This window comes from Peromyscus californicus, unplaced genomic scaffold (assembly GCF_007827085.1).
Source record: "Peromyscus californicus insignis strain IS unplaced genomic scaffold, ASM782708v3 Scaffold_8__1_contigs__length_139910024, whole genome shotgun sequence".
In the NCBI taxonomy this organism is placed as follows: Eukaryota; Metazoa; Chordata; class Mammalia; order Rodentia; family Cricetidae; genus Peromyscus; species Peromyscus californicus.
Genome location: NW_026294606.1, coordinates 129,017,665 through 129,044,571, shown reverse-complemented (window position 1 = coordinate 129,044,571; position 26,907 = coordinate 129,017,665). Strand labels below are relative to the sequence as shown.

Below are 26,907 nucleotides of genomic sequence, written 5' to 3'. Positions count from 1 at the left end.
GTGAGAACATAATTACATAAATCCAGCACTTCTGCTAAGAGGACGACAGGTTGCATTTGGCATTTCTTCTAACACAAGGAACAGCAGTTATGCAGTGTTTGAAGGCACATGTGGTCAGATAACTATGTGATGATCATGGAATTATAGGAACAATGAGTTCAAAAGAACATGGTCCCCAGCAGACAGCTTTCTACAACGTGGGGTTTGATTTTGGCAAAACACTATTATGTTAAATGTATGATTAAAAATGCTTGGTTTTTGGTGTTTAGATGTAAGTGGACTCTAGCCTTATAATTATAAAATGTCTAATTTTGCATATACTTAAGCTACATTATTTGAAATAATATAAGTGAAAATTTAGGGATCATGATAGCTTTTTTTCTTTTCAATGAATTAACATATTATTTGCATCTGATAGACGATGTTGCTGATATCTTTATATTTTTTATACCATTAGCTCTTTGGTTCTGGAAGACTTAGAACTGCAAATGTGAAGTTGGTGTTTTACTTGTTCAAGGCTTAATTTAAATAATGTTACTGGTGATAAAACCATCCCAGAATAAAGGAGAAATTATTTCTTCCAGTGGTTCTTACCACGCCGCATCTGTGCCTGACTTTTCGCTGGCTGCTTTAATTTTACAGATGGTCAATATGCGTTTCCAAGGTGTTGGACTATGCTTGAGTCTTCTGTTCATCACTGTCAATGCAGAATTTATGAATGATGGTGTTGAAGTGGAAGACTTCAATGAAAATTCAGAAGAGAGTAATATTAAAGAAGATGAAACTTCCTCAGGGGTAAGACAGCTGCAAGAGAAATGTTATGTTATTCTTCCCATGGTCATAGGAGTGACCGATCCCTTCTGACAGGGCTAGTCTTCTCGGTGCATGGGAAAATGTAGCTTTTCCCACTGTGTTCCTTAGCATCCTACAGCTGATTGATGACACCTCTGCCAGTTGTGCTCAATGAGTATGTGGGAAGTTTCCACTACCAAGGCAAGAGTTCGCTGGTTAAAGAGGATCAAGTTCTTTAGCAAAGACAAATGCCTTTAGTTCTAGTTCTGATGATATCAGACTTTGCCAGACAAAATGGAAGGCACCATAACTTGTGGTTCTTCAAGAAGTAAAGGAAGTGGCTTTTGTTTATTTCTCTGTGTGTAGAAAATGCACACGAGGAGGGTGGGTTTGAAAGGGAAGGAGTGTCCTAGGCAAACACCCTATTAGAGGGGTCTTTAAAAGTTCACACTTTAAAAAATTGGCACGCATGCTCACCACTCAAGTACATTTGTGAGATGACAAGTGGGGGAAAACACTTAAAATTTTATCACCAGACATCAGTTGTGCAAAATGACAGGTTTCATTATGACATTACTAAGAGGTGAGTTTTACAACCAGAGCCCATGCCGCCTGGAATCTCTACTGCCCATGCACACTGCGTACTAGGTTCTGAACTATCAGGATGACTTCAGATATTTGCAAAAATGAATAACTTTGGCTTTAAAAAAATCTCTTTTCTAGACTATTAAATATAAGACACCTCAGCCTATAGGAGAAGTGTATTTTACAGAAACATTTGACAGTGGAAAGCTGGCTGGGTGAGTGCTCCTGAAAGATAGCATTTTCTTCCATTTGATGGGTTTTCTGAAGCTATTGGTCTATGAGAATCAGCTCTCCTGTGACTTTGTGGAATAATTTAAAGCTATGTGTTTATACAAAGAGAGACACAAATTAGGAATGCAGAGAATACACAGAGCATTTCCTTGTTCTCTAGGGCAGATGTTAACAGTGGAGATTCACAAGACAACTCTGAGTTACTGTTGCAGCCACAGCGATGGCATGCCTATCTGTAACGGTTCACTACTGACTAGTGTGCTCCAGAGTCTCTGCTAGCAGATATGTAGTCCATCCCAACTCCCACCGAGAAACTGAGGCCTGGTATGCAAGCTTACTCCCGCACCGATACTGAGAAACTGAGGCCTGGTGTGCAAGCTTACTCCCGCACCGATACTGAAGAGCAGATGTCAAGCCTCCTGGAATTGTTCAAAGGCTAGATTAACTTATTAACTTCTTGGCACTAATTTATTTTGAATGAAAACTGATTATGTTAGGTAACCTCTTGTATTTTTACATTCGTTTTATCTATAAGTTGCATATCTTATTTTAATGGCAAATATCTGTCTTCACCTTTATTTACAGGTGGGTCTTATCAAAAGCAAAGAAGGATGATATGGATTCAGAAATTTCCATATATGATGGTAAAATACTTACTTAAATATTAGATAACAATAACCCATGTTCACTAGCCTTTGAGATTGTATTTTTGTTAAATTATGTTGGCCAGAAGTGCCAACCAGACCTCACAATGAAATGTTCAGTTTTTCACCCTGTTCCTTTTCAGTGTTTCAGGGACTGCCGGATTGAACCAGTTTTCTGACTCTTAAACCATAGTTGGATTTTGACCCCAGGGGTTTAGCTTGCACTGTGCTGTTCTGGATGTTTCCCTCAAGCCTGGGCACTCATAGATCAAGAGCAGAGGTGTCTTAATGAGCACTCTAAGATCATGGCCACCACTGCAGCCCACAGCTTCAGGCCATGCCCATCATCCACAGGATCCCTGATGGCGCTGTCTTCAGGGTGGCTGTGGAAGTGTCTTTCAGGGGGTCATATTCTCTTCCCTAGAAAGACCACCTTGGAGAATGACAAAAGAATGCCCCCCTCCTGCTCTAAAAGCAGTCTCCTCAAGCATCCTATATCCTCTGCTGCAGGGGACCAGCAGGGGAATTCCCCTGTCTGGGAGGTCCTTACACCCTTAAGCACATGGCCTAGAACTCAGACTCAGCAGGCGGTCCCATCAGAGCATGTGCTAGACTTCAGCTGTCAGTTTCCCTCCCACAGCTTCTGAGTTGTGTAAGAGAAAGACATGCCTGCCTGCCTGCCTTCCTCTACACAAAATGTTCGCCATCCCAGCAAATCGCTCCTGCCACCATGTCTGTGAAATCTCGTGAGCACATGTGTGGACCAAGCTAAAACCATTGACGGAATTCTTCCCCTCAAAGAAACAATGGGTCCAGGGGATACACTGCTAAAATTGATCCAAATAAACCCAGTATCACTACATACCAGAATGCTTGATTTAAGCAACTGTGTTTTTTTAAAGAAAAACTAAGTAAAATGTTCACTCTAGAAAAATGTAAGACAGAAGTGTGCTTTAGGGAAACCCGCATTTATTTTATTTTTAAGATGGGTCTTGCTATGTGACCCAGGTTGCCCTCACACATGCGATCCTCCTGCCTGAGCTATCTGAGTGGTGATGTGATTACAGGCACATACAACAATGTGTTGCTCTTGAAAATCCTTGAGATTCCTTTTAAAATCCCAATAGTGTATACAAAGTGACAGACTAAAACTCAAGCTGATTTGATCTTAAGACTTGTGGTAGTGGTATTGTTCTTTAGAAAAAAAAAAGTAGTCTAGAGCATTAGTGATTTAAATGTGCCCATAAAAATAATTGTGAGTTCAAACATTATAACAAAATAACCATCTTTTGCTGAATTGAGCTTAGTTGGAACAGACAAACATATATAATTTTCAAACATATAATTTTGAAATTAACATAAGTTGATTTTGTTTTTTCCTATTTTAACGGAGCAGAAGAGTGATGTCCAACACAGAACTTCGGGGCTACAGTTAGCCCGCCTGGCTCACAGCCACGCAGTTTAATCGGAGAAGAGTTTGTGTGCTGAGATAGTTTTCAAATGCAACTCCAGTACCTACAGCAACTGCTGTGCAGACTGCTCACTTCCAGTTAACGATGCACTTTGTCTCGTATACATTTTTAAATATCTCATTTTATTTGTTTTTTTTTTTAAATTTCATTTTATTCTAAGTATCCAGACAAGGCAAACTTTTCTCTTGATCAAGAAGATGTACCTGAGAGAAGGAACTCACAGACAGGAAGGGCACTTGCTTTTATAGCTCATTTTTTAAAGTCAGCATTCATAGACCTTATAAGATAAAGCCTATTTATCATTTGTTTCATTGAGAGTAGATCAAGAAGTTCTAAGCATTCGTTTAGAAGTGTACCTGCCATGTTATTTGTTAGTCTTCTGAGTTTGGACTAAGGAAATGAAACCAGTTTCTGACAAATGGCAAGAAGAGGAGGAGAGAGGAAAGAAAGGAAGAGAAAGGACGTGGAGATGGGGGAGGGGAAGATGAAAAGGAAGAATGAGGCGGGGAGGAAGGAGAAGGGGAGGAAGGAGAGGGAGGGGGAGGAGGGGAGATACAAGCTGCAGATATTATTTCCTGATGTGCTGTTTGGTTTTATTTTTCCATAATCAGTTTTCACGGGAAAGATGACTGCTAACAGCTGCTGAGATGTGGCTTCCTGTCTGTCTTCTGTTTCAGCTCACTGCTTTGCTTTCTCTTTTAGGAAGATGGGAAATAGAAGAGCTGAAGGAAGACCAGGTACCCGGCGACCGAGGACTGGTTCTGAAGTCTAAAGCCAAGCACCACGCAATATCTGCCGTCCTCTCAAAACCTTTTGTTTTCTCTGATAAACCTTTGGTAGTTCAGTAAGTTTTAAGACTTTTTAATTTGTATTAGTTTGGTGTAATTTGGCATCTGAATGTATGTTAGGTCTTGGTGCTGTATATAACAAAAAAAATTCCCACATTTCCCTTTCAAGGTTCATATACAGATGTCCATATACATAACCACACCCTGGGCTTTGGGGGGGCAAACAGTTTAGTGATAAACTACACATCACATGTCTTGTATGCACAATTCTGTCACCATAAAGGATGGTACACTGAAGCCACCACTTTTATCTTAGTTTTTCTAGTTCCTTGCTGATAACACAGTCACCTCAGGACACAGAACAGGACCATAAGCCTGGCCAGTTTATGGTCCTGTTCATACCGAGCCACTCAAGGTAGCAGATTAATTCTAATAGGAAACTGTCCGCAGGTCAGTGTCTTTCGAGCGTGGAGCTCTTTTGAAAGCCCCATGCTGAAGAGACTTTCTCTTCCCCCTGCACTGACATCAGCGGTGTGGTCTGCATGCGCACTGTGGAGGCCTGAGAGTGATGCTGGGATCATCCTTGATGCAATCCTACCCTGTTCACTGAGACAGAGTCTCTCAATCTGCAACATGTCTCCTTAGCCAGCTTGCGCCGTGAATCCCCTGCCTCCACCTTCTGAGGCTGGAATTACAGGCTGGCCTCCATGTTCACCCAGCATTTTACATGGGTTCCAGGGATCTGAACTCTGTCCTAATGCTTGGGTGTCAGGTGCTTTAACTACTGAGCCATCTCCCCAGCCCTTTCTTGAGACTTTAAGGTAGCCTCACTATCATTCTCTTAGAAGTTAGATGTATAGAGCATCACTCTATGAATGTACTATTCATTTGAAAAGGGTTGTACAGGAAACAGATACAAAATTCAAGTTGTCAGGGATAAAATGAATGGAGTGTTTTCTGTGCCAATCACTGACAGGAAAATGATCCCTTGCCAGATAGGAAGCAAACAGAAAAACACATCTAAAAATTTCCCAATAACTGTGAAATGATTGTATTGAAAAAAATAAAGAGGATCAAGAACTGAACAGCAGTCAGATGGGCTGAAATGAAAACATTGTGTGTTAAGTGCTATGGTTGGCACATGGATCCGCTGACTTTTGGTTCCTTTTCCAGTGTGTGCACATGTCAGCACATGTCGAGCGCACCTAGTCTGAGATCTGAAATGCTTTGAAATTTGAAACATTTTTCCAACCTTTGTGATCACTTCTTCATATAATAGCAGTTTTGTACTATTGTTTTTGCTCAATATTTGTTCAAATCTTAATTTTACACATGCTATCTGTGTGGTGTTTGATATTTTAATAGATATGTTACGGTCAGTATGTAATGGAAATTCACATTTCTGTCTCTTTAAACACTCATCACCTCTTTGTGTTGAGACCCTCCCTTCTGGCTCTTTCTAGAACATAAATTATTGTAGTCACCTGCTGCTGCAGAGGGCACCAGAACTTCTTCCTGAGTGTATGTTGGTCCCTGATCTTTAGCTTCCTTTTTTCCTTCTTCTCTCTTTCAGTTCGAAACCGCTAATGACTCCTTTTCACTCCTATAAAATCAATGTTTTACCTCCAAAAGGAGTGAGACCATGTAGTGAATGTCTTGAGATTTTTGTTGGAATTATTTTACTTAATGTGATGCTCCATGGTCCCAGCCATGTCTCTGTGAATAAAAGTTTAATCTTTTTAAGTGGCTGAGCAGTATCCTATTGGGCATATGGACCACCTTTCCCTTACCCACCATCAGTGGTCACTTCAGTTAATCCTGCATCATGGCAATCGATAATAATGCTAAGTAAATGTTGCAAGTGCGGGCATCTCACGGACTGATTACACTTCCTGTGGCTATGTTCCCTGTCCTGGGAGAGCTGATAAATGGCTCAGAGTGTAGTTCTGGTTTTCATTTGAGAAATCTCGTGCCGTTTCTCGTAGCGGCTGTATTAATTCATAGTCCCACCATCAATGTATAAGAATTACCCTTTTTGACATCCTAAGCAGTTTTGCATGTTTATTTGTTCTGGGGTGATTTTTTTAGTTTTTGTGTGTTTGTTTTGTTTTGTTTTTTCTTCATTAAAGCAGTTCCACCTGAGTAAGGTTTGGTTTGTATTTTCCTGATTCACGACAGTACATGTCTTTTAGTATGCTTTTGCTCATATGTTTCTTCTTTTGAGAAATGTCTTATAAGCCTATTGCGTCTCTTGGTTTTTGAGACAGGGTTTCTCTGTGTCGTCCTGGCTGTCCTAGAACTCACTCTACACCAGGCTGGCCTGGAACTCAGAGATCCATCTGCCTCTCTGCCTCCCCAGTGCTGGGCTTAAAGGCATGGCTTAGGTGGGCGAGGCTTGTGAGGTCACTCTGTCAGCTTGGACACAGCTCTTTCAGGTAGAGTGTGTTTGGCAGGGCCTGCAGCTACAGGTACCTTCCACGGGTGTTTCTCGTGGGCGTGGAGATGCTGCAGTGGGTCCAGAGTGGCATGGTGTAGCATTCCCAGCAGTGATTTCTGGGGGCTTAGCATGGATCGTGCTTGGGTAGCTGGCAGTCATATACAGTCCCTAGTCTAGAGGGCCTGGGAGGATGTAGTGGGACATTCTTGGCTATGCTGCAGGATGCTCAGCAGTGTCTAGACTTGCCCATCACCTCACCCGCCTAAAGAACCCGAGACTGTCAAGTTGTGTTTTAAGTAAAACTTAGGCTTTAGGGGAAACAAATAAATTTTTATTTTTAAACTGTTTTTTAAATTGTTTTTCCTAAGTTCCATAACAGAATGTGACATTTGTGAGCCTTTGTTTCCCTCAGGTTCTTTAGGCGGGTGAGGGCCACGCCCTGCGTCATAGGTGAGCAGATAGAATCAGAGCTTATTAAAGGATTTGTGCTCACACAGGATGCCAATGGGGCAGGCAGAAAACTCAAGAAGCAGTTTTGGGCTTTTTCCTTGAGAGTCTGTGCCCAGAGCCCTCTTATGGACAGCTGAGCAAAGAGCCAAGGCAGGGCCTGCCACAGGCTTCCAAGTTAGACAGGGTGTCACTCACGGTCTTTTCTTCTTTGTTTTCTCTTTCTCTCTTTTTGATTCAAATGAGTACATCAGTGGGTTTAAGCTGGCAGATTGTATATGCTTTTTTATTTTTATTTTTGTCTTGTCGCTGAAGTTGCTCGGAAGCATTTAAAACCATAGTCATTCATTAAATAATCAGCACTGCACATGGTTTCTTAATTTTTTCATCTTTTTGTTTCACTTCATATAACAAAACCTTTTTTCCATTATTTTTACTGTTTTTCACTTTGGGAACTACTTTATGGATTTTTTTTCACATATGATTCATTAATTTATCAGACACTTAAGCTTTTGCCTTATCATTTTAGCAATACTATTTCTTTAAAAACAACCTAAAACAGAGAAAAAATTAGCTGAGACTTCTAGTATGTTGCAGATCTATGAGAGACTTAGGTGTTTAGCTGTCACACTAGACAGTGGAAGTTGGCTATTTTTGTGTGAAATACCCCAAGTTTTTGAGTGAAAATCTGAAACTTCTTTGGAGAAAGTTATTTCGATAAATTCAAACTACTGAGCATGGTTTAGATGTAGTTGAATTGAAATAAAAATTAGTGGTGGGTTCTGAATCTCCAATGTTATCATCAATTTCTGAGAAAGCTGTTGTAGCTCAGAACATCCAGAATACCGAGGCCAGGGATTGGCTCAGTAGTAGAGTGCTTACCCAGCTTGTGTGAGGCCCAGGGATTGGCTCAGTAGTAGAGTGCTTACCCAGCTTGTGTGAGGCCCTGGGTTTGATGCCCAGCTCTGTCAAGGAGAAGAGAGGGAGAACTTACCTCATCAGAATGTGAGGTTTCCGGTTGCTGTTCCTGTTAGTTAAAAATCTCTTTATCCTGCTGGGCGGTGGTGGCGCACGCCTTTAATCCCAGCACTTGGGAGACAGAGCCAGGCAGATATCTGTGAGTTCGAGGCCAGCCTGGTCTACAGAGATCCAGGACAGGCACCAAAACGACACAGAGAAACCCTGTCTCGAAAAACAAAAACAAACAAACAAAAAAATTATCCTTACCTTAATACTTTGGCTGGGAAAATTACATCAGTGAGATGGTTGGTTTTTCTCTAGTTGGTTGTAATTATTTTAAAATACTTTCATATTTTAACATCATGACTTGAAGCATTAGGTGAGCATTTCTGCTCACTTCCTGTAAGTTGCGGGTATTCTTTATATGAATGAGCTTGGTAGTAACATAAAATAATTCTGCTTAAAGGAATTGAGAGTGATTCATTATACTTTAAAGAGCAAGAAGTAACTTTTATTTATCAGCAGTGTGGTTCTTTTTCCTCCATTTAGATATGAAGTCAATTTCCAAGATGGTATTGACTGTGGAGGTGCATACATTAAACTGCTAGCAGACACTGATGATTTGATTCTGGTATGACATTTTAATATCTAAGAACACCTTATTAAAGTCAATAAGTATTTTAAGGAGTGGTTGACAACAACTGAAAAGTTCATTTTCAATTGAAAAAAGTAACTATGTCTTTTTCCAACATGAGTCTATGTGGTCTTTACAGTTTGCCCTCAAGATTCATAACACAGCTGCATTACTTGGTGAAGACATCAGTTCTGTGCTCATTAGTAACATAGGTGACTGTGCCCCATCTGCAAATAGAAAAGACAGGTGCTTGGAGATGTCCATGAGGTGTCAAAGTGGAGCTCTTCACAGGCTTGTTCAGACAAGCACAACGCAGGAGCGGCCCAAAGCCCATGTGAAAAACTGGGCTGTTTCAAGTGTTGGCAAAACACAGAAAAAACTAGAGTGGCTGTCCAGTTCTGATAGGTTGGGGACATGTCTCACAGCTTTCTGCAAAAGAAGAGCCCGCAGTGGGAGCTCTGTCAGGGGTCTGGCTAGAAGAGAAGTAAGGAGACCCCGGGTATGCTGAGATGGCTTTGCTGTGGGCAAGCTCCAAGGAGCGCATCACGGATTGCTTTCTGAACTGCTGGCTTTAGGATCAGGCAAAAGAGAGGCATTTGAGGACGGAGTTAGTGAAGCTCTTGTTTTAGGTCTTGTCGGTCATCGTCTCAGTGGAAGGGTGGTTTGAATCCCTTTACTGCTTTATTGGACTCAGCGAATCCTCAGAGAGCCCTTCTAAGGTAGGAACTGTCATCTCCACATTTGAGATGAGATGACATGGGGATTCGGAGGGCTCAGAAACTCACTCAGCCACACACGCTTGGTCACAGAAACTCACTCAGCCACACACGCTTGGTCACATGGCAGTGGCAACATTGGAGCTGCAGTATCTGAGTACTGAATAACGTGCCAGAAGAGTAGGCCCCACAAGGGATGAAATCGAGTTCCTCTCTGTGTCTGAGCACATTTTACTAAGGTTATTTGCTGGTATCTTCCTGAATAATGGCAATGAATAATCCATCACTTCAATCTAAGGTCACAAATGTGCTTAATTTCCTATGAACTGTTAATGTATATTTGCATAAAGCGTTGAAACCTTTTTCTGATGCGAAGGCACCAGCTCCTCCCAGCACCTGCGGGAAGGAAGTAGCGTGTGCTTGTCTAAAGGAACACATTACTTTGAAGCAGTTTTCACTTTGCCGTATCCTTTATTGTCATTTGTATTAATTCTTCAATAAGTTGGCTTTTAATATAGTTTGTAAACTCCACCCACTGGACAAAATAGAGTCACTGACTGCACTATGACTCTGGGCTAATCTGGACCATCATCTCTCTTTGAAGGAAAACTTTTATGATAAAACATCCTATACCATCATGTTTGGACCAGATAAATGTGGAGAAGATTATAAACTTCATCTTATCTTCAGACACAAACATCCCAAAACTGGAGCTTTTGAAGAAAAGCATGCCAAACCTCCAGATGTTGATCTGAAAGAGTTCTTCACAGACAGGAAGACTCACCTCTATACCCTTGGTACACCATTCATTCATTCATTCATTCATTCATTCAAAAGTACTCACTGACCGCAGAGTTGCTGAGGGCCTGTCCTTTTGGGAGAAAACAAATGTCTCTATCTTCAAGAAGTTTATCTTTAGGGGAGACAGTTGTGTCAAATAATAAAACAGGGGAGAAAAGAAAGCCCCCAGCAGGGGTGAGGGGAGTTCAGAAGAGATACCTGAGTGGAAGTCACGTAGCATGCAACTTTCCTGACATTGTTTTGCTGAATGGGGTTTACATAGGAGAATGTATGTTTGTAGGAAAAATGCATTTTTAGGGGTGATATTTACTGGGTCAGGAACTCTCAAGTGGTTCTAAAACAGTTCGAGTTCTTTGTAATATACTTGCAGCCTTTTAAGTTTGAGGGTTTTGTTTTAATATGAGGAAGATTGGGTTATATTCTGTAACTGTAAAAGAGGGACACTTTGTGGCCATGAGTCCCCACCAGGTTTAGCTAGATGTTGAGTAGTTTTACCTGTGGAAATAATGGAAATTTTTATTATTTAAAAATGAGTTTTAAACAAATTTTGTCTTTATTTTAGAAAATACTGTAGCTAGTGATTTCAGCAAGTTTTGATTCAATACACTGGTTTTTCCTGGTTAGGAGAAAATTATATTCATAAAGTTCAGGCCATTTTAGTATTTAGAAGTATCTTTGCAATGTCTGTCTGAATAATAACTATAAAGTATTAAAATTGTTCTCCAGTGATGAATCCAGATGATACATTTGAAATCTTCATTGATCAGAAAGTTGTGAACCAAGGGAGCTTGCTAGAGGATGTGGTTCCACCTATCAACCCACCCAGAGAAATTGATGATCCCAGCGATAAGAAGCCAGATGAGTGGGATGACAGAGCCAAAATCCCCGACCCCAGCGCAGTCAAGCCGGAGGACTGGTAAGGGGAGCTCAGCTACTACGTGGTGTCCAGTCTGAACTGGCCCAGGATGGGTGAAGCATGATCCTAATCAGTCTTAACAACAAAAACCTGGAGTCAGATACAGAAGGTGAAAGCTGAAAGATCAGAGAAGCAGAGCAGCAGCCACTAGAGACTTCTTACCTCTAAGAAATCTCAGACCAAATTGGGGGGAGGAGGTCTTGTTTCCACCTGCCTTATATTCCTGTCTCCAACTCCCTAGTGCTGGGATTAAGTGTGTGCCATCACTGCCTGGCCTCTACGGTTAACTAGTGGCTAGCTCTGTCCTCTGATCTCCAGGCAAGCTTTATTTGTCAGAACACAAACAAAATATCACAACAAATGGGTCGGTGACATTTATAGCCAATGAAACTCTTTTAACAGCAATACTGTTTGCTTTGATAATTTTGTATGAAATAATTTTCAGAAATGGATGTTGCATTTCCTTATCTTTTTAACTTAAAACTTACTTTAATATTTTTATTTTGTTGCCTTTTTTCATCATGTGTTCATTTTTTATGGTATCAGTTCTATGGGAAGATCTGTGAGTTTGAAACATCAAGCCTTTCATTTTAATTCCTGGCTTGTTCTTCCTCATATGTGTGTGGTATTCTCTATAGGTGACTATAGAGAACTGGGTTTTTGTTTGGTTGGTTGTTTGGTTGTTTGGTTGGTTAGTTGGTTGGTTGGTTTTGGTTTTGGTTTTGGTTTTGGTTGGTTGGTTGGTTGGTTTTGGTTTTGGTTGGTTGGTTGCTTGCTTGCTTTTGGTTTTGGTTGGTTGGTTGGTTGGTTGGTTTTGGTTTTGGTTGGTTGCTTGCTTGATTGCTTTTGGTTTTGGTTGGTTGGTTGGTTGGTTGGTTTTGGTTTTGGTTGGTTGCTTGCTTGATTGCTTGCTTTTGGTTTTGGTTGGTTGGTTGGTGGTTGATTGCTTTTGGTTTTGGTTTTGGTTGATTGGTTGGTTGGTGGTTGGTTGGTTTTGGTTTTGGTTTTGGTTGGTTGGTTTTTGGTTTTGGTTGGTTGGTTGGTTTTGGTTGGTTAGTTGGTTTTGGTTTTGGTTGGTTAGTTGGTTTTGGTTTTGGTTGGTTGGTTTTGGTTGGTTGGTTGGTTAATTTTGGTTTTGGTTGGTTGGTTTTGGTTGGTTGGTTGGTTGGTTTTGGTTTTGGTTGGTTGGTTGGTTGGTTGGGTTTTGTTTGTTTGATTGTTTGACTTGGCTTTAGGTTACCATACTGTCAGCAGCTTACAAAGCTGTTGTGGGACTCATCACATCATCATGCCGAAGCACTGTTTCCCTTTACTAGCTCTGTATTTGTGTTGTTTCTATTTTGGGGGACTGAAGGTTTTCCTTAACTGAAATGCATTCAGTTGATGAGTCCCCATAGCTTGAAGTTGGATAGTGAGGGATGCCAGCATATCTCTCTTTCTACAGAGCTAGTCTTTGTCCTTGAGATATGGTTTGTGACTTTTGCATGAAGACCGTGTTCTTTTATTCCTAAGAACCATAGTTTTTTTTTTTCCTGCTGGCTGCATAATTCTTAATTAAGGTCTGCTAAATAGATTATATTTCTTTTTGTATTTAACCACTGTGTTAGGTTGTGCTGTGTAACAAATATCCCCAAACATACCAAGCAAACACAATGCATGCTGATTACTGCCTCGGTGGGTTGAGGCAGAGATGTGGAGGAGGCCTGGCTGAGGGTGTCTGCCTCTGGCTTTGAAATGCTGCCACTTCCTAACCAGCTCAAATGGCCCATTCCCAGGAGGTGTCCATCCTTCTCTACCTAGCCCTCCCTTTAGGTGTGTTCATGGAAGCTTAGATCACACTTCAGAAGCAGTGATCTAAGACAGAGAGACAGCATCCTTGAAATTGCTGCCATATTTTATAACTGGGTCTAGAAATAGCATGCTGCCGCCTACTACCCCAATTGGAAGGAGACTTCGCAAAGGTGTGAATACAAATTCCTCAAGTTAAAAAAAAAATGTTCTTTGATTCCTATGAGATTATATGTAGCAGGAATCTTAAAAGTTCTTATTAATAAAATCAAATCCAGGAGCCAGGTATTGGGGTGAACACTGGATGATCAGAGAGACAGAACAAGCCACAGCTAACCTCACCTGGGCAACTTCTCAGCTAATCTTGTTTCCTCAGACTGGAAGCCTCTGTGTCCTCATATCCAAATGGCTCTCAGCTGAACTGTACTGCTCAAAACTTAAAAGCTTAACAGCTAAAATGCTGCTAGTTTCTGGTCCTCACGCCTTATATACCTTTCTGCTTTCTACCACCACTCCCTGGGATTAAAGGCGCGCTTTCTGGGATTAAAGGCGTGAGTCACCATGCTTGGCTATATCCTTGAACTCATGGATTTCTGCCTCTGGAATGCTAGGATTAAAGGTGTGAGTGCCACCATTTTCTAGCCTTTGTATCTAGTGGCTGTTCTGTCTCTGACCCCAGATAAGTTTATTAGGGTGCACAATATTTTGGGGAACACAATACCACCACATTTCCCCTTATTTTGTCTAAAATTAAAAAAAGCTTATAACTAATAAAAGAAAAACTATCCAATAAGTATATACAATATATACAGTAAAAAATAACATTAACAATGTCTAGTCCATTAACATTTGACAGATTCAGACAAAAAACTCCATTTTATATATTAACAATGTCCAGTCCAGTAACAACTATAACATGATTTTACACACTTGCTGAAATGACTGTCCTCTCTGTTTTCTTAGTACAGTGAATTATAGTGACTGATTGTCTAATGTTGACTAACAGCCCACTTGCTGAGCACTATTATTATCTTCTTTATGTCTTTTGTTGGGCATTTTTTTCAGATGCATTGAAGTATAAATTTTGTACTGCCAAATTCATTTGCAGTGCATGGTTCTGTGGGTTCTGATAGACACACCGATGTCTATGGCATTTTCATTTTCCCAGGAGGACCTCACGTTCTGCACCTTGATGAGGCTTCCTTCCCTGTAGCTTGGCAAAGCACTGTGTAAAATGGACTCTTCTAGGATCTCCGCCTGTCCCCTGAGCCTGCCCTGTGCTGGCTCCTGCGTCTGCAGCAGCTGCCCTGCGCAGGGACTATGTCGTCATCGGTCCATCCGTTCACAAATTGATGGAAAATTGCAGAATTTTCCAGTTTAGTGTAATTAAAAGTAAATGTGTGGTCAACATTTACAGACAGATGTAGCTTAAGAGTTTTCCTGCCTGGCCCACAGTCAGGACAAATCTCTGTCACCCGCCAGTCCCACAGCCACTCAGACCCGACCAAGTAAACACAGAGACTTATACTGGTTACAAACTGTATGGCCGTGGCAGGCTTCTTGCTAACTGTTCTTACAGCTTAAATTAATCCATTTCCATTAATCTATACCTTGCCACATGGCTCGTGGCTTACCGGTATCTTCACATTCTGTTTCTCATCGTGGCGGCTGGCAGCGTCTCTCTCTCTCAGCCTTCCACTTCCCAGCTTTATTCTCCTCCTTGTCCCGCCTACACTTCCTGCCTAGCCAATGGCCAATCAGTGTTTTATTTATTAACTAATTAGCAACACATTTGCCATACAGAACATTCCACAGCAGACAGAATTTCGGTCGGACATAAGTTTCCCCTATCGAGGATAAATGCCTAGGAATGGATTTGCTGACCCGTTCAGGATGTGTGTGTGTGTGTGTGTGTGTGTGTGTGTGTGTGTGTGTGTGTGTGTGTAAATTGGCGAGAAGCTGCCAGTCTTTCCCGAGGCCTTGCTATTTTGCACCGCACCAGCCTCACACAAGGGTTTCAGCTTCTTTACATTCACAGCATTCTATTTCTGTTTTTCTTTTCGGCCATTCTAAAAGATCTGCAGTGGAATCCTCCTGTCTGAACTCACATTTCTCCAATCTCACTCAGCATGTGGCTTTACTACCATTTATATCACTTCTTTGCTGAAATACCATTTTAAGTTTGTCAAATGCTTTTAGAAATTTCTTATTGCTTTGTGTGCTTGTGTGTATGTGGTACCTGCCCCACAATGCCTGTGTGAAAGTCAGGACAACCCGAGGTAGTCAGTTCTCTCCTTCTATCATGCAGGCCTTGGGGGTTCAACTCAGGTCCTCTGTTTGGCCGCAAGCACCTTTACCCTCTGAGCCATCTGGCCAGCCCTACAGTGGGTTTCTTACAGGCAACATGTACTTGGTTCGTTCTTCTCTGCTTTCAGTGAGTTTTCCCAGCTGTTTCATGTCTGAAAATGTATTTATATCAGCATAGTTTTTGAAGGTTTTTCACTGACAACTAAGCACCACTGGGCACTGTCTCTGAGAATGCATCCATTTTTGTTTTTGTTTTTGTTTTTGTTTTGTTTTGTTTTGAGGCCTGCAGTTCGTAATGGCAGGTCGATGATCCCTGCCTCGTGGGTCACTGTTTTCAATTTTAAGGTATTTTCCCACATTACCAGTTTTCAGCTGTGTAGTTTTGCTGTGTTCTGATGTGGATTTCTTTGTCCTCATGATTGTGTTTCTCCAGTTCAGTTCTTTGCACGTCTTAGAGTGTGAGCACGCCGTTTGTGTGGAGTGCAGATTGGCTGCTACTTCACTGAGTGAGCATCCTGACAGCTCCATATGTGTATGTTCCACTGCTTGCTGTTGTCTCGCGGTTTTTTTCTGTGTCTTTGAAAAGTCATTCCCATTTCCTCCAGTCACTTGTTTGTAAACATTGGTGTGACCACCTGTCCAGAACACAGGGTGTTGTTCTTAAGAAAAGCCAACACGTCAGCTCCTGCTGATTCAGAGAGATGCTGACTGTAGTAGGGATGCCTTTCCTCTCAGGCCAACTGCTTTACAGAGGGTAGGAGCAGCAGGCTGCTTTAATGGAATCATGTGATGTGTTCGTACTGCCAGAAACAGCAGTGCGCCTCAATGCGAACCCTCTCCAACTCAGATTTCTGTGCCCAGAAAGAGGACGTTACCCTCAAACTCAAGAAGCTGTAGATGACAGCTTCATGTTTGGTGAAATGCGTGAGACTTGTGTTAGGAGGTGCTAAAAGAAGGGCTGTCAAATGCCAGGATCTGGTTGCTATGTGTGCTCAGAGACTGACTCTGAGGTCGGGTCGGCCGAGTCTGTGCATCAGCAGAATTGGGTTTAATCTGTTTTGCAGCTTGAGGTTCGTTTGTGGGAAGCCATGAATGAGCTGATGACGTCAAGATGTCCGCTTTTCCACAGATTTGGTGTCTCAGTCATTCTCCTACTCATCATGCTCATGCTCCTCGGGGTTTTCTTCCTAAGTCTTCCTGTTTCTTTTTAAATTAAAATACTAAAATTAAATATGGAGAGTTTATAATTTTTTAAAAATGGCGTAGGAGGAATCTTTTTAAGTCTGACATAAATTAGAAAAATCATAAAATGTTAATAAATTCAGCTGCTTGAAAACATATGGTTTGTAAATGGCAAAAGGAACAGCATGTGTTAAAGGCCATGTGTTAAAGGCCAGACATCATGTTAGAAACCTGTGGCGCAGCACTGGGAAAATATGATCAGGGGCGTCAGGGTGTCACAGCCTTGCCTACATAGAAAGTTCCAAGCTAGCATGGGTGACATGAGAGCCTGCCTAAATAAATAATAACCATATATTTAAAAACCGACGCGGACTGGTGAGATGGCTCATCGGGTAACGGTGCCTGCCACTGGACCTGACTGATGGCCAGAATTCCACCCTGCAGCCCACGTGGAAGAGAGAACCGATTCTGCAGGTTAGCCTCTGACCTCCTGTGTGCTGTGGCATAAGTGCAAATGCACACACACACACACACACACACACACACACACACAGATAATAAATAAGTGTGAATTTTTTTTAAACCTGAGAAAGTAGAAAGTGGAAAGATTATATTTTTATAGTACACAGCCAGCAAAGGGCCAATTTCCTAATGTAAAAGAAACAGGCGACCTAACAAAATAAGAATGGTTTGGAAACACACTGGCGCTGCCCTGTGTGCCTGGTTTGGGTGGAAATACCAAACTCCTGGCTGTCGGGACAGGCTCTTCTGGCTGCATTTCTCCCAGCAGCTCCTGTCTGACCTGACTCCTGCCAGGCTTGCCCACTGAGTTCTGCTGCCAGCCTTCCAAGCTCTTTCCAGACCGAGTCCCCAGACTTTCCCAAGCCCTTCCCACATATGAACAACTTCCAAAGGCCTCTGAACCACACGGTCAGGGTTAGTCGTGGAAATGACCGCATTCCTGGGTGCCAGTCTCTTTGTTAGATTTCCTTCACTGTGACAGAAAACACCCAGGAGTCAACACACACATAGGAAGAAAGACTTGGGCTCAGTTTCAGCATTTCATGCATAGGTGCCTAGCTCCATTGCTCCTGGGCGCATTGTCAGGACACCTTGCAAAGGGCCGTGTTAGAAACAAAGCTTCTCACATTGTAGCAGCTGGGAAGCAAAGAGGAATCACTTTATAACAAAATCCGTTAAGTCTGAAATCCATTAAGCTAGGAATCTGAAAACAAATTGATTCATTCATGAAACCAACACCCTTATGATCCAGTCACCGCCTCAAGACCTCACTCTGAACTTGGCTGCATTGGGAACCAAACCTTCAACACATAAAATCCAAACCATATCAGCAGACATCTAGTACGTAATTTTTGCTGACTGCGTTTGAATGATAAAAGCAAGATTCAGCATTCTATGTATGCAATGCTGTCATTTATATTTTTTTAAAAAAAGTGTACATGGAACACAAGACCACATATGACAAGCAAATGAAGTGTGTGTGTGTGTGTGTTGGGGGGGGGGTATGGTGTCCTTAGTAGGCACACAAACCAAATGATAGGACAGGACATACTGCTGCAGAACCCTCTGGACATTTTGACCTGTGTATTTAAGAGCTTCCTAAAACAGTGAATACATTGTCATAATGTATTTACAGGGATGAAAATGAACCTGCCCAAATAGAAGACTCAAGTGCTGTTAAACCTGATGGCTGGCTTGATGATGAACCGAAGTTTATCCCCAATCCTAGTGCCAAGAAGCCTGATGATTGGTAAGCATTCTTCAGTTCCAGGAAAGGTGGTGCCAAGTGCATCCTGATTATCTACTAATTGTCACTACTGGAGGCTAATAGATTCCCTCTGCTCTAATAACTTCAGGAGTGATGACATGGATGGAGAATGGGAGGCACCACGTATGCCTAATCCAGCCTGTCAGATTGGATGTGGCGAGTGGAAACCCCCTATGATAGATAACCCAAAATACAAAGGAGTCTGGAAACCGCCAATGATCAATAATCCTAGCTACCAGGTAATGGCCACTGTCTCAGTTCTGTAATCAGGTAGTCCTCACCAATATTCTGTTAGCTTTTAGAAGTTTGATTTGTAGCTTATGAAGTCAAAGAAAGTCAGCTCATTTAGGTTAGGTAAAGAGGAAGGATCTAGTGTGGACACGTGGATAGGGATCTAGTGTGGACACGTGGATAGGGATCTAGTGGGGACACGTGGATAGGGATCTAGTGGGGACACGTGGATAGGGATCTAGTGGGGACACGTGGATAGGGATCTAGTGGGGACACGTGGATAGGGATCTAGTGGGGACACGTGGATCTCCCTGGGATGGGGTAGTAGATTTTACAGATGGACAGGGGGTGGGTGGGAACAGGAGTGGAGTGGTCAGAAGGGAGAAGGTGGTGTAGAGGGAGAGAGTGTGGGGAGAGACTGCTGGAATGGGGGGACATTTGGGGTGATGTGGAAACCTAGTGCAGTGGAAACTTCCTGGAATTAATGAAGGTGATCCTAATAAGGACCCCTAGTAATGGAGTCTTAAATAGACATCTCTTGTCACCAGTGAGGCCTCCAGTGACAGGGCTCAGTTGCATTCAATTGATTTGTTGGCCAAGGGGACCATGGAAATCCTTAAACAACCCCAACTGTTGCTAAGATAAATGGTTGCTCTCCAAAAACTGACAAGGGGGGGGGCGTATTGCTAAAGACAACACCCACACAACTCATTAAACATGGAGACATCATCTTTTTGGTGCTGGTGGGGAGATGTACTTTGCCAGCTACTAAAAGAGAAACAAAGATCCCAACCCAGCTACAAAACCTTTGACCTACAACCTGTCTTCCTGCAAAATATGCTAGGGCAATGATGGCACAGAACTTGTTGGAGTGGCCAATGTCTGATTTGACTTAAGGCCCACTCCATGAGAAGGAACCCATACCCAACACTGCTTGGGTAACCAAGAACCAGAGACTAGATAGCCCAGAGGCCTAGGGTACAGCCAAACACTACTGGTCTTAAAAATAAAGTATCAATTTAAAAAAAAAAAAAAAAAGAAAGAAAATGTAGCAGCCAGGTGGTGGTGCACGCCTTTAATCCCAGCACTTGAGAGGCAGAGAAAGGTGGATCTCTGTGAGTTCGAGCCTGGTCTACAGACTGAGTTCCAGGACAGCCAAGCAGCCAGGCTATGTAGAGAAACCCTGTCTCATTTTATATATTTCTTCCCGATAGTCAGGTGATGCTCGCTGTGGAATAAAGTTCCATTTTCAGAAGTAAATAAATGAGTTCTCATGGAGAGAACTCATGTTATCCATTTCAAGAATCAGTGTCTGTACTTCGTGAACTCCTTATTTATCTAACAGTGTCAAAATTCAGAATTTTGAAACTGTCAGACATTCTTGGGGGATCTGGCTTCACTTCCATTGTTCATTTCCCCCTCTAGTTTGTCTTTGTAGTGACTTGTTGATGTCTCCCACACCGTACAAATGTGGTTATATGTTCTAATTCTTCACTGTAGTCTTTCTTCACAGCATTTATCACAAAGTGTGTGCGTGCGTGCGTGCGTGCGTGTGTGTGTGTGTGTGTGTGTGTGTGTGTGTGTGTGTGTGTGTGATTGCTCTTCATCTTATTGTTTTTGAGACAATGTCTGTCATTGAGCCTGGAGCTTTCTGATTCAAATAGACAAACTGCCAACAAACCCCAGGGTTGCCCTGTCCCGTCTCCGCAGGTCTTGGATTACAGGCCTCTCCTACAGTACCTACTTCCTAAATGGTGCTGAAGACTGACCTCGAGCCCTCCTACCTCACACAGGGGCAAGCACTTTACCAACTCAGCCGTCTTCCATCCCTTAGAAAAGGTTTCTTCTAGCTGGGCGGTGGTGGCGCACGCCTTTAATCCCAGCACTCGGGAGGCAGAGCCAGGGGGATCTCTGTGAGTTCGAGGCCAGCCTGGACTACCAAGTGAGTTCCAGGAAAGGCGCAAAGCTACACAGAGAAACCCTGTCTCGAAAAACCAAAAAAAAAAAAAGAAAAGGTTTCTTCTGTTCCTTTTTGTTTGTTTAATGGCGTCACTTTATTTAACATTGTCTTCATATGTTGTTCCTTCCAGGGAATCTGGAGTCCTCAGAAGATCCCTAACCCCGATTATTTTGAGGATGACCACCCATTCCTTCTGACTTCTTTCAGTGCTCTGGGCTTAGAGCTTTGGTCCATGACTCCCAACATCTACTTTGATAATTTTATCATCTGTTCAGAAAAGGAGGTGGCAGATCGCTGGGCTGCAGATGGCTGGGAACTGAAGATAATGGTGGCGAATGCTAACGAGGTACAGTAGTGACTGCGGGGTGCGCCCAGATGCAGTGGCCACCGAATGCCAAGGAGATGGACTTGCCCACATTCTGCAGACAGACTGTTCAGCTTTTCTGCGTAGACTGTGGGATGAGCTCAGCATGCACCTGAGTCCTGTGTCCTCGTTTCATTTGTTAAATTATGGAAGCTCTAATGAGATTCAAAGCCTACTTGTGGCTTGTAGCAATAAGAAATACTCCTTTGTGTTTTGATGTTGGCAGTGCAAGCCTAAGGTTTAGCATTAAACTAGATGCATTTCAAGTATTTTCACTTAGAGAAATCCCGAGAACTCTAAAGTTCACATCACTGTTCATCTCTATTGCAGTGTTGTGCACTCCAGGCTAGCTGGCCTGTGAGCCTCCAGAAACTGTCTCCACCTCCCACTGCACCATGGGGGCTCCGGTTATTGATGCGGTCCACTGCATCCAGCATGTTCTGCAGGTGCCAGAAACGGACCTTCGTGTTAGGCACCTTTATCTGCTAAACCATTCACCCACCCCCATTTGGTTTCTTTAGACACGTGCTTGTCACAAGTAAAATATAGTGTGATCTCAGATTTTATTTACGAAAATAAAACTCATGCACAAGGGCCACTTGTGGAATCGTTCATAGAAAAAGAAAAAGAAAAACCAATAATCCCTGGGTGATTTTATTAGTAAGTTCTTTAAATAACAGAATGTATTATCAAAGGGGTCTTTTTCTTCTTTTTCATTTTTGGTGTGGATGTGTAGTATAGTGGGGTGTGTGTGTGTGTGTGTGTGTGTGTGTGTGTGTGTTATAAAATCTGTATTTCCCAGTGGAAGTTTGTAAAGGTTCTGTGCTCATTTCTCCCACAGCCAGGTGTGCTCAAACAGCTAACCACAGCAGCAGAGGAGCGCCCATGGCTCTGGCTCATGTACCTTGTGATGGCTGGGTTGCCCATAGCATTAGTTACTTCGTTTTGTTGGCCAAGAAAAGTAAAGGTAAAGAAAACACACTTTTTCAACTTGGTTTTTCAGACTTGCTTGTGTTCCAGAGTTGTATGAATCAGGCAGTGTAATGAATCCAATATAGATGCAATAAATTCAGTTTCCTGTAAGATTTAATGAAAGTTTGTTATGTACCTTGTCAGTTAGTGCAAAAAAAAGGTAGATAAATGTTATGATGAAGAGGACGCACATTGTCCATTTCAGTAATTAGTGTCTGTGCACTAAAAAAAAAAAAATAGTGTTTTGCTTTTAGTAAAAACAGTTTTTGTTAAACTACCACAGAAAAAATATGAAGACATGGATCCTAAGACAAATGACTTATGTAAACCGCAGACCAAGGCAGCTCTGGAACAAGGGGTAGAGGAGGAGAAGGCCCCAGAGAAGGCAGAAGATTTGGAAGAGGAAAAGAAACCCAGTGATGGTGACATGGTCATCGTTGAAAAGGGTGAGGCTGTGCTGTGACTGTTGACAGATACTGTCCTGCTGGAGCTGACAGATGACTGCCAGCCCTGCACATTTGAACTGCCAAGAGCAGGTGACTGGCAGTGTGGATCAGCAGTCCTCTGAGAGGGACAGCCCTTGAGCAGCCCCTGTCTCCACTGCTTGTCCATAGCCACAGCCTCCTGTGCTTTGGAGACTCCTAGACTGAGAGTAGAGATGAACTACTGTTTACACATAATTCCTGTGTGACCAGACATACCCTCACCCCAGCTGGGGCACCTACAGTACCACAAGGTTCCCCCAAATCTAGCTAGTGCATACCTGGGGTTCCTAACAGGCACACAGGTGACTCAAAGGCAGTGTACATGTGTGTGCACATGTATGTCATGGACCATACATGGAAATCAGAGGACAACTTAGGGGACTAAGTTCTTTAAAAAGAATGTGTGTGTGTGTGTGTGTGTGTGTGTGTGTGTGTGTGTGTGTGTATCTGTGTGTGTGTGTGTGTGTGTGAGAGAGAGAGAGAGAGAGAAAGAGAGAGGTGTGTGTGTGTGTGTGTGTGTGTGTGTGTGTGTGTGTGTGTGAGAGAGAGAGAGAGAGAGAGAGAGAGAGAGAGAGAGAGAGAGAGGTGTGTGTGTGTGTATATGTGTGTGTGTGAATTCTTTAGGCTGTAAGTTCTCAGAGCCTTTGTAACTTACTAGTGTTTTATGTTGGTGTTTCTGTCTAGAGGGAATTCACAAATAACTAATTTGTGAATACTTAAATATCAACAGGGCCTTATTTTAGAAGGCAGTTTTGCATTTCCCCACTGTCTTACACTATGCATGTGGAAATATGTGTGAAAGGCAGAGGTGACATGTACCACCTTCCATTTCCATTTCCTCAAACCTAATTTTTGGTAAAGTGAGTTTTTACTTTATACACTCTCAGGACATGCTCTCTTTTTTGTGTGTGGTGGCCTTCTCCTCCTCCTCTCTCTGTCCTTCTCCCCCACTCTCCCCACTTCCTCCCTGTCTTTTCATAATGACAGGGGCAAAGTTGGAGATTTGGCTAAAGAGAATCCATAGGAGAATCAGTGGATGAAAAGGCAGATGGCAAGGCCCACAGGGTACAAGATAATTCAGACAGCAAGCTGGGGACACAGGGGTCACCTCAGTGAAGACGTGTCACTGAGACATGCCTACCAGACAGCTGAGAATTATTTGGGCTTAGTATATTGTGTAATAATAATTTTAGAAACTTGTCCTTTGCTTCAAAAAGATGACTTTTTTTATAAGTGTAAAATAATAAGTATTTACAATTAGCTGGCTTTTTCTTTTTCAGTTTTGAAAGGTAGAAGTTGCTTTTTAATTGTGGAATTTCAATTAATCTCCCTTAATTGTTCTTAAAACTTTTCAGTAGCAAAATCCTAACTCATGGGTCTCTGCCTTTAATAAAATCTGTATTCTAGTAGAGGAAGTTGGTGAACCAGAAGAGAAGAGAGAAGAACGGGAAACCATAGAAGGGCAGGAGGAAATGAACAAACTGAATAAATCTGGATCAGAGGACGAGGTAAGCCTCGTGACAGCAACAAGCTTCCACCATGCTTCCCCGTTTTCTTGACTAAGTGCCTCCTGACATTTGAAAACAAACTGATAGAGAAGGCAGAAAACGCTGTGACATGTTGTCATCTTGACATGTGATGGAGGCGCACTCCATCTGAGCCGCACACGATGGAAAAGCAGACCGCACTGGAAAAAAGGACCGTAACACTCTTGGTAAAGATGGACGAGGTCACGAGCGTTTAAAAGGCAGTCCTCCTGCTGAAAAGACTGTTGTCTCAATCCACCCTCTAGTCTTTTCATGTGTATATTTGTCAGTAAGCTAAACTATTTTTGAATCGCATAATTTGGTGAAATAACTTGGTGTGCTGCAGGGAGAAGTGTGAAGTGACTTCAGCTGCGTAGTATCTCCATGCACGCAGTTTGTTCTTAAAGTTTGCTGTTAGGTACACACACATTCCAAAAGGTAAAGAAAGGAGAGAAAACTGTGAAGACATTACGTTTTTTTCCTCTCCTAATTTTTCTGGAAGCTTTTATTCCAGAAGTTCTGATCTCTGTAAAACCAGCTCAGGGTTCATTACTCACAGAAACTGTGTGAGCAGTTTAATCCCTCAGCGGGAATCACACAACTATTTCCTATGAGACTGAGACCAGTGTTCTGAGTCATAAATAAAACGTTGCAGGAGGCCGGGCGGTGGTGGCGCACGCCTTTAATCCCAGCACTCAGGAGGCAGAGGCAGAGGCAGAGGCAGAGGCAGAGGCAGGTGGATCTTTGTGAGTTCAAGGCCAGCCTGGTCTACAGAGCAAGATCCAGGAAAAGGCGCAAAGCTACACAGAGAAACCCTGTCTCGAAAAACCAAAAAAAAAAAAAAAAAGCTGCAGGAGCAGCAGGCAGTAGTGGTCTTTGCCACATGCTTATCTGATGAGCAGGATTATTTTGAAAATGTCATCAGGCCAGCTGTAAATAAGACATCAAGGCAGCTTCATGAAGTACAGGAGCCTATCTGTGTAACACAGCGTTGGATGGCTAGAGCACACAGTTGAAACAATGAGAAATAAGCATACTGCTGCTCACTAGTTAAGGTTATGTGAAAGGAAACATTTCCTCATTCATTGTTTTCCAGATGAAAGAAGCCGACGAGAGCACAGGGTCTGGAGACGCACCAGTGAAGTCATTACGCAAGAGGAGGGTACGGAAGGACTGATGTGTCTCAAGTATTCCAAATCCCCAAGAGAGAGAGCTGGCATTCTAAAGTTAGCGTGCTCCAAAGGACAGTGAATCCATCTGCACAAACTCTTTCTAAATATCTACCAATGTTACTTTTTCAGATACTTCTTTCTTTCTTTCTTTTTTTGGGGGGAAAGTAACTTTGAAATTAACTGGTCTTTGAATTTAGAATAAAAGAAAAGTGGCACATTACATGAGATCCAAGAGATTAATATCCTTAGAAGTTACAGTTTTAATGGTTGGAAGATAGTTTTGGTTTTGTAGAGCAAAATCACACGTAGCCATCACAACTGCTATTGGAAATGTCAACTATTGGACTTTCCATTTAAATGGCTATAGAAGAAGATACAGGTTAGTTTTATAATAAAATTCAAGTGTGCTCTGTTGTACAGACGGAAGGTAACAGAGTTCCTGTGTGATCGTTTGATGCTGTTGGATGGGATCCACACTTACCTTGCCTGTGTCACACTGTGGTTAGGGTCAGTTCACGTAGAGATTCCTTGACGAGGTGCTGTGTTGACAGGCTTGTCAACTGAACAAATGTTTAAGGGCCACTCATGCAATCACTGGGTAATATGCAAGCGTATTCTACACATGAACACAAGATAATAGGCTTGTCAAAACCAAATGATGTACAGATTTTTGTTCAAGCTTTTGTAGCCAGTTCATGACCAAATGGCTTATCTCATTCACAAAACTGTGTGCACACACTGCTCTTGAAAATAAAATTTAAATATTTTTCTCATTTAATTTTTTTTTTTTTGGTTTTTCAAGAAAGGGTTTCTCTGTGTAGCTCTGACCATCCTGAAACTTGCTCTATAGACCAGGCTGGCCTCAAATTCACACAGATCCGCCTGCCTCTGCCTCCTGAGTGCTGGGATTAAAGGCGTGCGCCACCACTGCTCGACATTATTTTTCTCATTTAAATTATACCCTCTCTATGGGTCATTACTGGAGAGGCTTCATTTATTATTGCAGGATTCTAATGGTTAAATCCAATCTTTCTGCCACGATTTTCTGCTAACGAGGTCACATGTATTCTGAGTCTGTTGTCTGAAGTGGGTGCCCAGACAAGCCCCTTTTCCACAGTGTTCCACTTACAATGTTTTATTGAAGAATATTTTACACTTAAGTAACATGTGTCAATCCTTTGAAAGGCCACTCAAGTCTACATGAGGACTAGAGGGTGACTTTAATACTAAGTCCCTGTGGAACTTTGATGAGTTAGGGTCTGTTTTGCAGACATGCACACCCTACCTTTTGACAGCTCCTTTGGATAGGTATGTTCAGAACTCACACACTGGAAATCCACCTTAGCCTCATCTCCCTAGGACACTGAGCAGAGCCAGTGAGACTGTTTGCGTCTTTCAGAGAGCTGTGGAGGTAGAGTGATTTTTTTTCCCCATGGCCGTGTTCTAACATTCATAAACTCTTGGGTGGATTTTTAACATGTGTGCAGATCCCCTGGAGACCCAGAGAGGGCATTGGATGTCTTGGAACTGGAGTTACAGGAGGTTGTGAGCTTCCATGTTTGTCCTGGGAACTGAACTTGGGTCCTCTGCAAGAGCAGTTCATGCTTAATGGCTGAGCCAGCTCTCCAGCCTCTGCTTCTTTTCCTTGAAAATACTCTTCAGTGAGGCTCACTTCCATTGGCCATTTCTCTAGGTTGACATCAGCGTC

At 42.4% G+C, this 26,907-nt stretch overlaps 1 protein-coding gene across 5 annotated transcripts in view; it reads left to right on the top strand.

The window, feature by feature from the left end:
- Window positions 1-25,419, top strand: part of Clgn (calmegin) — a 30,415-nt gene extending 4,996 nt beyond the window's left edge. For 3 of the 5 annotated variants that reach the window (XM_052728660.1, XM_052728662.1, XM_052728661.1), the window contains 13 exons: window positions 643-795; window positions 2,194-2,252; window positions 4,427-4,568; window positions 8,906-8,987; window positions 10,311-10,503; window positions 11,234-11,423; window positions 18,358-18,471; window positions 18,578-18,728; window positions 20,811-21,026; window positions 21,886-22,011; window positions 22,300-22,462; window positions 23,909-24,009; window positions 25,124-25,419. In XM_052728660.1, coding sequence (XP_052584620.1) covers window positions 719-795; window positions 2,194-2,252; window positions 4,427-4,568; window positions 8,906-8,987; window positions 10,311-10,503; window positions 11,234-11,423; window positions 18,358-18,471; window positions 18,578-18,728; window positions 20,811-21,026; window positions 21,886-22,011; window positions 22,300-22,462; window positions 23,909-24,009; window positions 25,124-25,204 — 1,695 coding nt within the window. In that variant the 5' untranslated portion in view covers window positions 643-718 and the 3' untranslated portion in view covers window positions 25,205-25,419. Of the gene's footprint in view, window positions 1-642; window positions 796-1,515; window positions 1,593-2,193; window positions 2,253-4,426; window positions 4,569-8,905; window positions 8,988-10,310; window positions 10,504-11,233; window positions 11,424-18,357; window positions 18,472-18,577; window positions 18,729-20,810; window positions 21,027-21,885; window positions 22,012-22,299; window positions 22,463-23,908; window positions 24,010-25,123 lie in introns of all 5 variants that reach the window. The other 2 variants (XM_052728659.1, XM_052728658.1) reach the window with 2 other exon arrangements.
- Window positions 25,420-26,907: the final 1,488 nt, after the last annotated feature.